Source organism: Aphis gossypii, chromosome 2 (genome assembly GCF_020184175.1).
Source record: "Aphis gossypii isolate Hap1 chromosome 2, ASM2018417v2, whole genome shotgun sequence".
NCBI lineage: Eukaryota > Metazoa > Arthropoda > Insecta > Hemiptera > Aphididae > Aphis > Aphis gossypii.
Genome location: NC_065531.1, coordinates 12,038,356 through 12,053,382, shown reverse-complemented (window position 1 = coordinate 12,053,382; position 15,027 = coordinate 12,038,356). Strand labels below are relative to the sequence as shown.

General features: G+C 28.4%; 1 protein-coding gene across 1 annotated transcript in view; it reads left to right on the top strand.

The window, feature by feature from the left end:
* Positions 1-3,653, top strand: part of LOC114123832 (histone acetyltransferase KAT7) — a 73,322-nt gene extending 69,669 nt beyond the window's left edge. The window contains exon 11 of the mRNA XM_050199746.1: positions 3,514-3,653. Within this exon, the coding sequence (XP_050055703.1) occupies positions 3,514-3,636 (123 nt within the window). The 3' untranslated portion in view covers positions 3,637-3,653. The remainder of the gene's footprint in view (positions 1-3,513) is intronic.
* Positions 3,654-15,027: the final 11,374 nt, after the last annotated feature.

Below are 15,027 nucleotides of genomic sequence, written 5' to 3'. Positions count from 1 at the left end.
GTATATTGTTGTAGTGGCGGATCGAGTTCCTCTTCTCTAACGTACCTTTCACATATATCTATATAACATGCGCGTTATATTATATAGGTGTATAATAATTTTCGATAGACGAACATGTGTTAATATTTATGAACTACTGTGTTAAGCGTCACAAAAATATATTTATACTATTAAACGCAACCGTTTTTGTATTAAGTTACGGACACTTTATGTAATAATATAAAATTCCATCGATGAAAATCGATACCGTAACTCCTTGCAGGGAATACTATATACCGCATAGTATTATCATATATAATGTATCTTATACTTACTTAAGATATTTTCTAAGTATCTAAGCAGTTTTTTAACTTAAGTATTATGCGCAATAATAAGGCATTTCTTATTTTAAAAACGTTCTAAATAGCACAAGCTGTAAAATGTATTTGTAATTTATGGAATTATTCTGGACCATAATCTATACCATGATCGTGTACTTATAATATCTAAAAGCTATATATAAAATAAAATACCAACTCTAAAGTTATTTTATTACATAGTCTTTTCTATTTTCAGCACTTTTTTGCAACATAATTAATTTCAGTATACAATAAATTAGAAGGTATTCTTTAATTTCACATTATCGTGATAGGTACATTATTTTAGTTGCAGAAATAAAACATCTAGCCCAGACACAAGACCATCATTTTTGCATAATTTAGTGTAATTGAAAAATATATACTTGTCTTCATATAAGTTCGCCATCACAATTTTATATTATTTCAATAATTGTTGATTATTAATTTAATAATTATGCATACACAAAGTTGTCAACTGATTCCCAGCTAGTTCCAAAAAAAAAATTATTTGGAAACAAATCGTTTAAACTTAACAATTAACAATAACCTCAAGCTCTATTATTTATATATATCGTACTTAATAATTTAATTATAAAATTATAATTTTTTCAAGTTAGAAGAGTTTTAAGAACACTTAAAACTTTATAAGAAATGGTATACGCATCTAATTAATTTAATGTTAGCTATAATGTGTTATGAAAAACAAATATATCATTTAATATATATTTGAATTTATTCACTATAACAAGAATAATAATAAACTCTTGGGTTTTGGTAATTTTCCTTTCGGTTATCAATTTTTTTTAAATTCTTAATCATGTTACATAATTTTCACCAAAACACATTAATTTTAAAAATAACGCATTAAACACAAAAGCCGTTCATTAATTAAAAATAACATTATTACCTTATTTCATTATTAACTGGGCATTATTTGTTCGATATTTATCAAATTTCAAAAATCTTATTTATTACATACCTAATTATAATTTCTTGTACGGTGAAGTGAATAGAGCCAGAGAGATTGAAAGTCTCATTTTTAACGTTTGAAATAAAAATTAATTAACGGTATTCAGATGTGGTAATGTGAAATTTTAAGATGATTTTTCTTTATTTGTAATATATCAGATGCATTTGAAAAAACAATGGGTTCAAAAATCATAGCGTTGTTTGTTTTTTATGAATGACTTGGTTTTTTTCTTTATTATTATTACTATTAATGAATTAAAAACCTGTCTAATCACTGACAATTTCTTGTGACTATGCTTTCCTTATATATTCGTGTACCTAACAACATCGCGTGCAGCACATAGCGTGTTATAACTTTGTTGATCACTAAAAAAAAATAATAATATTTATGTTTATGGCAATTTACGTTGTTTAAATTATTTTTCTTTTGCTTTCCAAATTAGACGGGTAATTTGTAAATTTACGTAACACAATTAATGCTCCGACGTAGAATTATAATTTCCTTTTTTAGCAAAATAAAAAGCTATAATATTGACGATTTTTCTCTTAGTCTATACTATAAAAATGTAATCATCAATATGCTCTTATCTGTTAAAATAAGTGATTTTATAACAGTTACACATAAATTTATATTATATTAGCTGATACTAAAAAATGCGTTTCCTATTTAGGTACACGTAGTCATTGACAATTTTTTTGACTAAACAAATTTTGCAGCCGTATATTAATTGTATTTATCTATATTATGTGTTCTTAATATGAAATGACTACAATACAATATGAAGAACATACACCAAAAAACTTTTGAATGAGCTAAATTATTTAGCTACTGAAAATTGGGTAGCTAGAACGTGTATAAATGTAATATTGTGTTAATGTAGGTACATACTATAAAACCAATAACTCAACTCGGCCCACACTTCACTGAAAATTTAAATTTAATTGAATTATTAAAAAAATTCTTTTCTACACATCATACACCTTTATCTATATACTTTTCCTATATTAGTTAAAAATAAAAAATAAATTTATACTGATCCTTATAATAATTATATATTATGTGTGTGTGTGTATTGGTATTTATTTTATTACAAATGTAAAATACGCTTTATTGTAATTTTTTTAATTTTGAATTCAAACAATAAAATATTATACAAATTAACCTCTCTATTGCCTAAAGATGTATTACCATGTAAGATACTTTAATCTTTAGTTATCAATCCAAAACCCGAGTGGCCAGGTTTATTTATAACTATACTGTAACAATACTGCAATGTTATTTTACACGTATATCAAATTAACTATCATTAATCATTATAATTCGTACTTACCTAGTGTAATGCTAGTTAATTATTATCACACATCTATATTATGCTAAAACCACTATAATGGGTGGTTAGTATGTACACATAGTAAGTACGATTGTTATCGTTTGCCACTGTTTCTCCTGATGAGATTATATCTTTAGTATGATTATCGACAAAATAAATTTATATTAAACAAACCGATGACGTGTGATCATAATATGGTATTATTATACATAACATTGTGTGTTATAGTATACTATTGCGGTTACTTTGTCGTGTCATATGATTACTGTGAATTATTATTATAATGTATTAGATTATAAGAAGAAAGCGATTGGTTTAGACGACTTTCGCATCCGTTAGGGACGCTGTGGACCACCGATGATGCTAATTTTCCATCAAAACCATAGTATTACAATTCGTGATTGGAATTTATTATTTATTCGACGTTGCTATGATTGCGACGAGAACGAATACGGAACGAGACGTGCAAAAACCATACTCGTCCTGACATTTATTTTCTATTTGGACGATTTTTTTTCATCAATATTTTCAAGCGTAACCGACAATTCTCTCTGTTATGACGCTGAATTTATTTAGATGTATATTTAAACATTCACTATATATAGTACGTCTCACACGTCGTATGTGCATAATTTATTATTAGTATTATTTGGTCTCGCCTTTTCATCTTTTCGACGATATACAAATAAAATAAAAGTATAATTTATACCAATGAAAATACAAATGTATCTTTATTGTAAGGTTGATACCTACAAATATTCAATTAAATAGAACATTACACTACTTTACACTCATTTGCTGTCCGGATATTAACTCGTGCTTTTATGTGACTTAAATTCCATATATTTTTATTTAATGTTTAAATCTATTTACAGGAAGTGATTGACGAGTATTTGGAAAGGTCAAAACGTCGAGGATCAGACTACAAAGAGATCGACGCAAAATGTCTGCGATGGCGGCCCCGTTCAGCAGCTCCTACCCCGGCCGGGCCCACGTGAAATGTACCTGTTCGCATGTGAGTGGGTGTAAAATATTATTAGTATTATGGTGTATTGCTAAAAATACCACTTTTTTTTTTATGTTTCCATTATATAAACTAGGTATTGTTTAAAATATATTTATGTTAAAAATAAAAATTAAATTAAACGATTTTGAGATTCACCAATTACGTTAGTCTCAACAAACGTCGATGTATATATATAGAAAAATACAATTTAATAATAAGCATGTTAATAAAACATATTTTGCTCAATTCTTTTGTTATATTTACTTCGAAAATAATAATCGATATACGCAGTAGACATTTTACAAATTAAATCAAAACGCCAGTAAAGTTGTTCGATGAGTTTAGACTTTTGGAGTACCTACCTATAGTAAATAATAACGCGACGATGCTGTTCTCGGAAATTTATAATACTGTATGCCTACGCTTTCAGTTAAATATAAAACAAATTAATTAGCGATTTCCTCGAGTGCCATTTTCGTCATTATGACACAAACATAAATATTATTATTTCATTACATCGATTTTCACATCATTTCTAAAAAAAGAAAATTAATAAATAAAGGCAGTAAGTTCTATCTTGTTACGTTATAAAAATGCCTGCAGAAAAAAATGTTCTTACTTGTACGCCAGATTATTAAATTTCATATTATACTACCTACAGGTTCTCTATATAGTGGATACTTAATTGTATTGCCATGAAAAATAAATTCGAGAAAAATGAGTTTGTAATTGAAATATAATATTTAAAGTTTATCTAAATACAATAATATGTCACATTTACGTTCATCTTGATAGTTTAATCGTTTATGTATGAGTAATAAAAAATGAAAACAAACAAGTGTTTTGTGTGATGTTGTAAATTCACGTTTTACTAAACTTAATAACAACAGACTACCTAATTTGACTTATATATTTTATTCGTTTAATGGATACGTCTAGCTGCAGTTCTTATTTGACTGCTAGCCATGATGTATTATCACAGTACATTTGAGTGCGTGTTTGTATATTTATTTTATAATTGTAATTTTTTGTCACATAACATTTTTTTTTTTTTTTTTTTGAGGTAAATACATTAATATTTGGCAACGTTAGTGTGAAGTTATATATTAAACTTATTTCAGTTGTATTCATCTTTAAAATCAGGGCACATTTTGGCTTAACGTTGAATAATTCAAGCGTTGTTAATTATTTAGTTATTTAAAATGTAATTTTTTTCTTCCAACACATATCGGTGCCAACGTTTTAACGGATAAATCTCCGAAGTATACCATACGACAGAACTTCATCTGATTTAACCTTATGCTTGATTTACTCATTTTTTAATCAATCAGAAACCCGTATAATCCCTTTATTGTCACATAAATAATATTACTGGTAACTAAAATTTATTTTAAGGACAAAATCATAATATTAAAGTAAAGAAAAGTTACTCGCGCGGAATCACCCATCATGTATCGAATATAATGAAAAATGTGAATTGCTATTATAAATTATGTAATTATATGATTGTCTGTATAGATTTTTGTTTTAATATATAGTTATTATTAGGTATTATAAATTATAATTTAAAAATACGATCTGCTTATCATTGCCATTAGAGGTGTATAAATAAATTTATAAAATCACCTCCAAATGTAATATAATATAATATGTAACTACTAATTACGTATATTATATACTTTAATAATATTTTTTTGTATGGAAATATTATGCGAAAAAATTGTTATTTTGTTATGATCGACCATTATCGAAATATTAAAGGCTGCATTTCAATCACCATGTTATATGCCCGATTTCAATATACTATATAATATACGCGTGGTGGCTTCCGTTTTCTATACCGTGTTCGCGATTTGCACATTATAAGCCCCCGCGTTTTCCCGCTCTTCCAGGATGGCCTTTATTATGGTAAAATGGACGGAATATTTAATTGCGTCTCTTCTTATATATTGTCATTGATTACAATGTGAAATGAAACGTGTGCACATTGTTACAATTTTAAGTTAAAATTTTTAATGCGCAACCAACATTAAAACTATTTCAACGTCTATAAAATAACTAAAATATATCCCTTAAAAATAAAAAATATACACCGAAAAAAAATGTTTCTAATTTAAAAAAAAAAAATCAACCGTTCCTTGAATACCTAAAACGTAAATTATATGCGAAAAATTAAAATAGATTAATAAAAAGTATTTTTATTTCTATATATTATAACGAATAAGTAATATTATATATAATACGAATTATTCGTTCAAAAAAAAAAAAAGAATATGTTAACTTTTTTAGAAAAACGAAATAATGTGACTGAAATTTCGATAATATTATACTCTATATATTCGGTTAAAACCCCAAGCATATATGCAGATTATATAATGATTATTATTATTATATACGTGACCAATAATAAATATGACAAATTGTGCATAACGAAATATATTTCGAATATTTTTGATTGAATAGAATATAAGTATAGCGTTACTGCATTGCACATTTATAATTTATATTATGGCCTACAGCCGGAATTGATGTATATCATAATCTACGCGACTACGCGGAAATGCGCATCAATTTCCGAGCCACTCTACTCGCACAACATTATATGCATGCATAATTATGTACGAACTGCATCACTACGCCATCCCTCGAGGTTGGTCGGGAAATTCGCTGCTGCATAATATTATACCGCGCGGGCGGTCGGGCGTTTTCGCGTTCGCGTTTTGACACTTGAGATTTTAATTGCCGCGCGCGAATTGTGACGCGCGCACAGGTCGTATTATTATTTTCAAATTACACATCGCGCAACTCGAGTGCACTCGGTGAGGTAGAATAAGGCGGCACTACTCGCGTTACGGCGGCGGCGGTTGCCTTTTGATTTTCAAGTCGTATGTCGCATTTCGGGACATTGGTCGAGAAGACCGGAAACATCGCACCGTGGCGGGTCCACCGAACCGGAAAAGGCGACGCAAAACATCAAAAATCTGCGAGCGTGCTCCTTGTCCCCATTATAGATTCGATCACCCGTGCACTTTATCGGGTGGAGCGCGACGATTACCAGCCGTTAACCGACATGCGAAGTATTTGATTCCAAACGATGCGAGGACGGTAATGGTTATACAGCACAGTTTTGTGAAGAAAATTGTTTTTTTTTTTTCGTTTTTATGATTTTTTGCTGTTAACGTTCGTTTGGGTATAGAATGATTGCTCGCGAACGTCTCGTGAGTATCTTTGAATAAATTGGAAATGGAATCTAAACGGCACATACGCGTTTTGAAAAGATCTTTTTTTCGATAAACTTGGTAGATATATAGGTACTAGAAATACCTTGATCATTTAAGGAAGAACTGACTGCCGACTTTTGTTAGTTGAAATCAAAAACAGGGTTCGTTCTCGTATCGAAATCAAAACACTGAATTCGCCATGAACACGCACACACACACATACCATTATATTATTACATTAGAAGGAGTACATTTATATTCATATTGTTTGTATTTATTTATTTAACAAATCAATATGTTTACATACATTCGTTTCTCTTTGTATGCAAATTAAATCTGATACTGACTATTTTAACGATAAACGTTATGTATAATTATTTACTACAGAACTTACGAAGTACATAAAACGAAACCTAACCTTACCTATAAAACACATCTGTAGATATATGTACTTACTATTATAACCATTTGATATCATATCAAAAAAATGCTTTAATTACACTTATCGAAGTTGAAACCATTCTTGCCTTTGATCACCGTTGAAAATATTATATAACATCAGTGTTATCTTCATCTGTATTCATTGATGCATATTTTTGGTTATAATTTGCAAATGAATTATTGGTGCTTACAACCGTCCCTTGCACTCTATTCTATGCAATTACATACAATATACTTTCAATAAATTTGTATTTCGTTTGAAAACAAAATTTCATATCAGCATATCTATAAAATCATATGCTATAAAATATCCATGTATTGAAAATAAAGGTTTTTGAGTATACTACATAGCTATATAGCAACCTAATGGGAGTGAACGTGCTAAATGAATCGCCTTGTATATTTACGCATAGATACACATTTATAGATGCAGTTACAGGCATACATATGGTTATGGCTCACAATAAAGTATACGTATTATATGTAATTTAAATAAATATTATTGTAACGGATAATCCCTGGAGACAAAAAAAAAATACATCAAATAATCACTCGGGTAGAGTTGTGTAATATATAATATAAATCAAATTATCCGTTGCTCAAATACTTTTTTTAATCAGCCAAACCGCTTTTTGTGTTTTGGGTGTATCCCCCTCTCGTTTTCCATTCTGTTGTGCGTCTCGCGTTTGGCTGCAAACGACATCAGGAAAAACTTCCGTATATCCGCCACGACCGCCATAATTAAAACCCCGTAGTTTCCGACACAGTTATTCATAACCGTTCGCGTGTACACGTGCCTGGTGAACTGTGATTTGTAATCTCTTGGCCGCCGCTGCCGATCATCTCGAAATGTATATTTTAATAACCACGCACGTCTTGCCGCGGCCATTGATGCAGACTTGTAGGCTTGCGACAATGTTTAAAAAATCCTTTTAATTATTCTCAACCCTGTAACCTATCATCGGTCGTGCATAAAACAGTATTAAATATTATAATAACACTAAATGACCACAAAAAACGATGCACCGCACATACTTTATTTACAAATATACTATATAGTGTACTGCAGGGGTCTCCAACCTTTTTTTACGGTGGGCCAAATTTGGTATACGCTTTAGCATCGCGGGCCAAAATTTTTAGAAATATGTTGTCTAAAAAAAAAAAAAATTGTTGTCTATCTAAGAATATATGTATAGGTTATGCAATTGAGAAATAAATAAGAATAGATAAGATTTATTTAAACAATGTATGTTTATTTTATAATTCAAAATTTGTTTTATATTTCAAAACATTTATTACCTTGGCGGGCCGTAGGTTGGAGACCCCTGGTGTACTGCATGGGATTCAGTATAGTTAAACATTATATTATGTTCATATAAGTGGCACTTATTCACCGCAGCCTACAGTCCTGCCAGACATAAAATTCCTAGCAACATCAATATTCAATATCATCTAAGGCAAAAGTTTCCAACCCGCAGCCCACCTTGTCTTTATTAAAAGCCCACAATCACATTTTTAGCATGGCATATTTTTATTATTATTATTTTTTTTTTTAAATACATGTTTGATCATTTAAAACATGTTCGTTACAAACTTAGCTCATACGATTTAAAATCGTTAATAAAAATAAAAATAATAGGTGACCCATCGCGTAAATAAAGTGAAGACCTATAATCTAAGAAAGACGGTTTAAAAGGAAAATCCCTAAAAATAGATCCTTAAAGAGTATATAGTTCAAAAATTAGTTATGATTTACCTGTAAGTAATTTAAATAATTGCAAAATATTATAACTAAATCAATATGAATGGTTGTTAAAATCTAATTTCAATAAAAAAAAAATAATAATAAATAATGTTTTAAGAGCGAAATTCAATATTTATTTATACTAAACTCCGTCTAAAGTAAGAAAGCTAGTCAATTTTAAAAAATAAATTGGTTTTTTTCGAAGTGCCTACTAAAACATTAAGGACTTTTCCGAGAGTTGTTAAATGTATCAAAAATTCAGTAAGATAAAAAATCATGGACATTAAGTTACCCAAATTTGTGACTATTTTGTATTGTATCACCTCTCATTGTTACAAGTCCATAACAATTTAATCGGTTGTGTACATCTGTGAGCACATATACACATATTTAGATATTTAATAATTAACTCTTCTATACCGTCGTGGGTCTTCTAATATATACCTAGGTAACACTGGAACGTGCGGAATGTTATTATAATACTGTTAACTTGAAGGCGTTCTTTATGTCAAACAACAGTTCCATTGATTTACCTAGGTAATACAAATTATAATAACGAATATACTTGTACATTGTACGCACTATATCGAAACTCTCGTTAATCTTATACGTTGTTCGTACAGATACAGCAGGTTAAAAGTGTTATAATTAACAGGAATACACGAATCAAGTGTCAACGTTTTCAGCCTTTCAGGTGAGCGAGCAAGCGTGTAGTATTTTTATTGCGTCGTCATCGTCGTCGGTAAGCCATATAATAATAAACGTATACTCGTATAATAACGATTTTCGCTCGCATTTTCGGTATATATATAGTCTGTACACTATATATATATATATATATATATACAGCGCCAGCAAAAGTCCTGCTATACAATATATATATACATTATATAACTACTTCTTGATATTATTTGTATACATATATAAGACATTTGTTTGCTCTTTCTACCTATGTTCGCATCTAAGACACGTTTACCGGCGAAAACCATATTCATTTTGTCGACCGAGTGTAGTCGTGCGTTTAAACATTTAAACATTATTATTTATTAATATATTTATGCATCATAATATAATCGTATATTAAACTGTAAAATATTAATTTATATATGTATACACAACATATACATCTCCGAGTAACCAATTGCTATAGGTACACACGCATATTATATACATTATATACCATATAGCTCCTTTCAATCGTGTCTTTTGATTAAGACGAGACCCGTCGGGCATTAAACATTTGATTAGCTCGTCGCCGAAGCAATATTATGCAAGACGAGTATCTGCGATTGATATCATCGTCGCTGCATTCGCGTGCTCATGCACATATACATATATTTTATACAGACGGTACCGCTGTGCAACGGTTATAAGTACTATTATGTTATAATAGCATTGGTGGTACATTCTATATAGGTATGTAAATTATATATATATATTATACCCGCCTAGATGGTTACGGTTTTTAATACGGATTGTGCACCATATTATATTCCTTTATTTAAATCATCATCGGTCCGTTACTGCTCGGTTAGTTAGTCGATTCAAATCCTTTTATAATATATCATATATACGCGCCGCCATTGCCTACGCGAAAATTGATTACACTCGTTTGATGTGCATAATATATTTGAGCGAATTTATCAAAAACTACGCGTTTTCCTGCGTATTATTACGCACAAGGTGATTCACCAAGCATGATTACTTCCATTTCTTTTTCGTTTAATAATACCATACCTAAAAATTATTGAAATATCTTATACCACTTGAGAAATGTTTTGTAGGCCGGCGACAATACAAACATCTGTTTTTCAAATGATTGCCTTCCGTTTTTACTGTGAATTATTTAGTAGCAAAATGTTTATATAAAGAGTAAAAGTCTTTAAAATACATAGTTTTAAAAATATAGAAAATAATATAATATGTTATAACGGATCTAGCATTATACTTAGGCCATTTTTACAAACAATAAATATTGTTAAGTTAATGTGAACATTTTTTAATAACGACTAATCGCATAAACTAATTGATCAATTCTGTTAAAAATTATATCATGAAAATCGTTGAGACTTTGGGGGTATTTTAAGCTTCAACCTCTATATTTTACTATAAGTTGCTCATTTATACATTTCGTATTGGTTCAAAAAAATTGAATATTTTTCATAAATATGTATTTGGATCTTAATTGGTTACAAAATTAAAATGTAAAAAAAAAAAATTAGAACAGACTAGCGTTACTATGAAACTAAAAAAAAAAAAAAATAGTATACTATATTTATTATCCAAATCTATAACAAAAGGTAATGTATTTATATTTGTAGAACGTGGACTCAAAAACAACTCGGCTAATATTGACAAAAGTTTCAAATATTATTCTTAGAGATACAATGAAAGTTTAGAGAGTAGTTTGATTTGCGTTAAAAATATAATATTAAGCACTATATCCATCTCGATCGGATTAGTTCACACAGTGATGTACATTGTACACCGATACCGATTTGACTGTGAACTGAGGTATCAAACTCGAAATACACCAATACAGTGACGTGCCTAATGTTTGTTCATTTTTTCCCGGGTAAAATCAGGTATTATAAATAATATTATAAATACGTATACGCTGTGACGTTTATATATTTATATTTTATTTAGAAACAGTTAATATTAGTAAAGTAAAGTCAAGTAAAGTATTTATTTATTTTCTAACTATTGTTCTACAATTTATTAGAAAAAAATGTAAGTACATTGAAGAAGTAGGTCATTTCCGAGCTATTGGCTGTACGTTAGAGTTCATATCAGTATTAAATTAATAATAATTGAAAAACATTGAACTTAACTGTTTGGTTAGTTTATGTTGCTATTTTTGGAGGAATTGTATTATATTTTAATCGTAAATACTCATTTTTATTTCTAATAGTAATAATTAAAAGTGAATGTATTATGTTACGTAACGTAACATATTATTTATTTATTTTCAAAATTAAAACCACCTTGATTGAATTAAAACGTAAATTATTATAGACTTATTATTTTTTATGAAAACTTATAAATAATTTGGGCTTGGGAAATAAATAAAAACATATTTTTAAGTATCCTGAATTATTTCACTTAGAACTATTCGTTCCAATAATTTCTTAATGTGCACCTAATTACTTCATTTAATTTTCTCTTTTCCAGTTTATTACTTCACTATTTCTGTTGATCCTGGTAATTTTTATTATTATATTGGTGCATGTATAAATACATATTTTCTTTACCTATATAATATTAAACCAATAAACGTACAAATTATAAGTACATCGCAGTAGTATTTGAACTTTTATATAAACAAAGTCATGTAAAGCAAATTTAATTAATTTAAAATAAATATATAATATTTTATTTGCTACCTTCAGGATTTTATGAGTCAGGTATTTTATATTTTGAACTGATCCTTAATGTTAAACATATTACCTATTATTAAAGAAAACGTTAAATCTCAAGTAGTAGAACTACCCCAAAAGAAAATCTCCATTAAATATGAGTCTTGAATAAATAGTATTCCTTTGACAGACGATGTTCTTAATTTATAAATAATTAATTAATATATAAATTTTTAATGCATGTTTTCATTAAAATTAATATTTAATTCTTTGCCTTGTTCGAAATAATTATTTAAAGATGAATAAGCCTTTATCGTTTGTAGTATTATAATTATCATTGAGTAGGTAATTTACAACTTTAACTAAAAATCTATAGAGATTATAGATAGCTACTAAATATAGGTATTTATTGAATATATCATATGAATATTAATGACAATCACAGTTATTAATTATAATTTGTAACATAAGTACATATATATTGTATTATCGGTATCTGTTGTTTAAGAATAACATGGTGTATTGTGAATATGATAATGTACCATGTCCATTGCACATAATGCAATAACAGTCGAGTATAATATACTGCAGGTCAACGTTAACTATAATTGTTGTCTAGTATTTAATTATATTTAAAATTGAATTCCTTGTTTAGATTCCTAGGTGTAATTTTACTTATCTATTAATCTATACTATCTTATTGAACGAATAGCTATACGATTTTATTTATTTAGAATGAAGATTTTTTTTATCCCCGATCAATTGAAATTTCAAATAAAACGAATTAAAAATTTCTTCTTAACATCGCAACTACTCGTTCGGCTCCGTGCACTGTATTTTTCCTATGCTTTTCATCCTCCGTTTGACCCTGTTTCAGTTCTAAGTCTTCAGACACACCCTGTCGTCTGCTCGTATATAATATATTAGCATCTCTTTTGTAAAACCGATAGTGGAATCGTTATTAAAATAATATATTGAAACTCAAACAATATCGAGCTAGAGCTAATATGGACTAATATTCTTGTAATTTAAAATGTTGTTATTACAATGATTATAACTATTTATGAGATGTACAATATGTATGAGCATTTATTTATTAATGCGCAATTTGGCATAAGTATATAGAAATAATTGGTTATTACAGCATAATATTATGTTGACTTAAGGTTAATGGTGGAAGAACGGACGCCATTATAATAGCCAAACTAGATAATTAAATCGACACTTGTCTTGTCCTGAAAGCAAATATAATAGGTATACTGGATTGGCGTCGATGTTGTAAGCGAACACAATATTGTATCGTACAGGGTTCGTTTACGAATTATCAATACCAAATCTACAGACATTTAATATAATAATAATAAAGCTAAAATTTTGACTCTTGCGCAATAAGTATGATTAGGTAGAAACTTTTTTTTTCCTGAGAACAATTCTTAAATTCTGTTGTATACATCTATAACTTACTGTAATTGGTGATTGCATTGATATCTACATTGAGGGGGTCAAATAATTGCCTTTTGAGACTTCTTTCCAGTACATTAAAAATAGAAAAATCAATTAAGTATACTAAATCAAAAAATGTTTAATCTAATTATTTATATCCAGTAAATGTCATCAGTTCACAGTAAAATTTTGGACGACTAATACTATTGATGGAATTCACCTATAAATGATTTAAAATGTAATATGTTAACATCAAAATTCTGAGCTAATAGTAGCAATTATAAACAAGTTTGAACTTCTATCTCTTTAAACAGAACTGTTAGTCATTAAAGAGTTTTTTTTCAAAATTTAAATATCAATTTACTGTACTTACATTAAAAAAATTGTTTTCGTTAAGTTTGTGTTAAGTACTATATTATGGCATAATATTTAAAGTTTTAATTTGTTAACTATTCAAGTATTTAACAAGATTGTTATTTTAATTTATTATTACAATTTAATACTTACAATAATGGGACGTAAGTATAGTTGAATAATAAATGAACCGAGAAAACTTTCAAATCATTTTAGTTGTTTTTGTGTTGGTTTATTGTTAGGAATGCCTATAAATTTATCTAAAAAAAATATTACATTAAAAGTATTCATATTATGCATAATGAAACTTGGTTAAACTCCCACTGTCCTAAAAAATTCGTGTGGACGCTCTTAGGTATTTGGTGTACTATCTATAAATTTATTTATCCGATTCGAGAATTCAACGATAATAACTTATAAATCTCAGACCTAACTATGTACATACTAGATTACTAAATTGGCTGTAGACAAGTTTGTAAAATATATATAACTAATCCAAACATGTTTTTGGATTATACACTTGTCTATAAATTAATTTTTATTTCGTAAAATAAATTACAACGTATAATAAATATGCAGTAAAACTCAAGTGAAATTTCAAAAATAAAACGACGAAAAATGACAATCTTGACATATTTCGTACAACATCAACATCGCTTTCGTTGGCGGAGTCACAGGGATTATTGTACCATTAGGTATGTGTATATTAATATACATATTATAAATTACAATATTGTTACGCATAATATAACTATGATTATAATTATTACATAACTTGTGATGTATGAGCAGACTATACGTATTCAAATAATTATGAACAT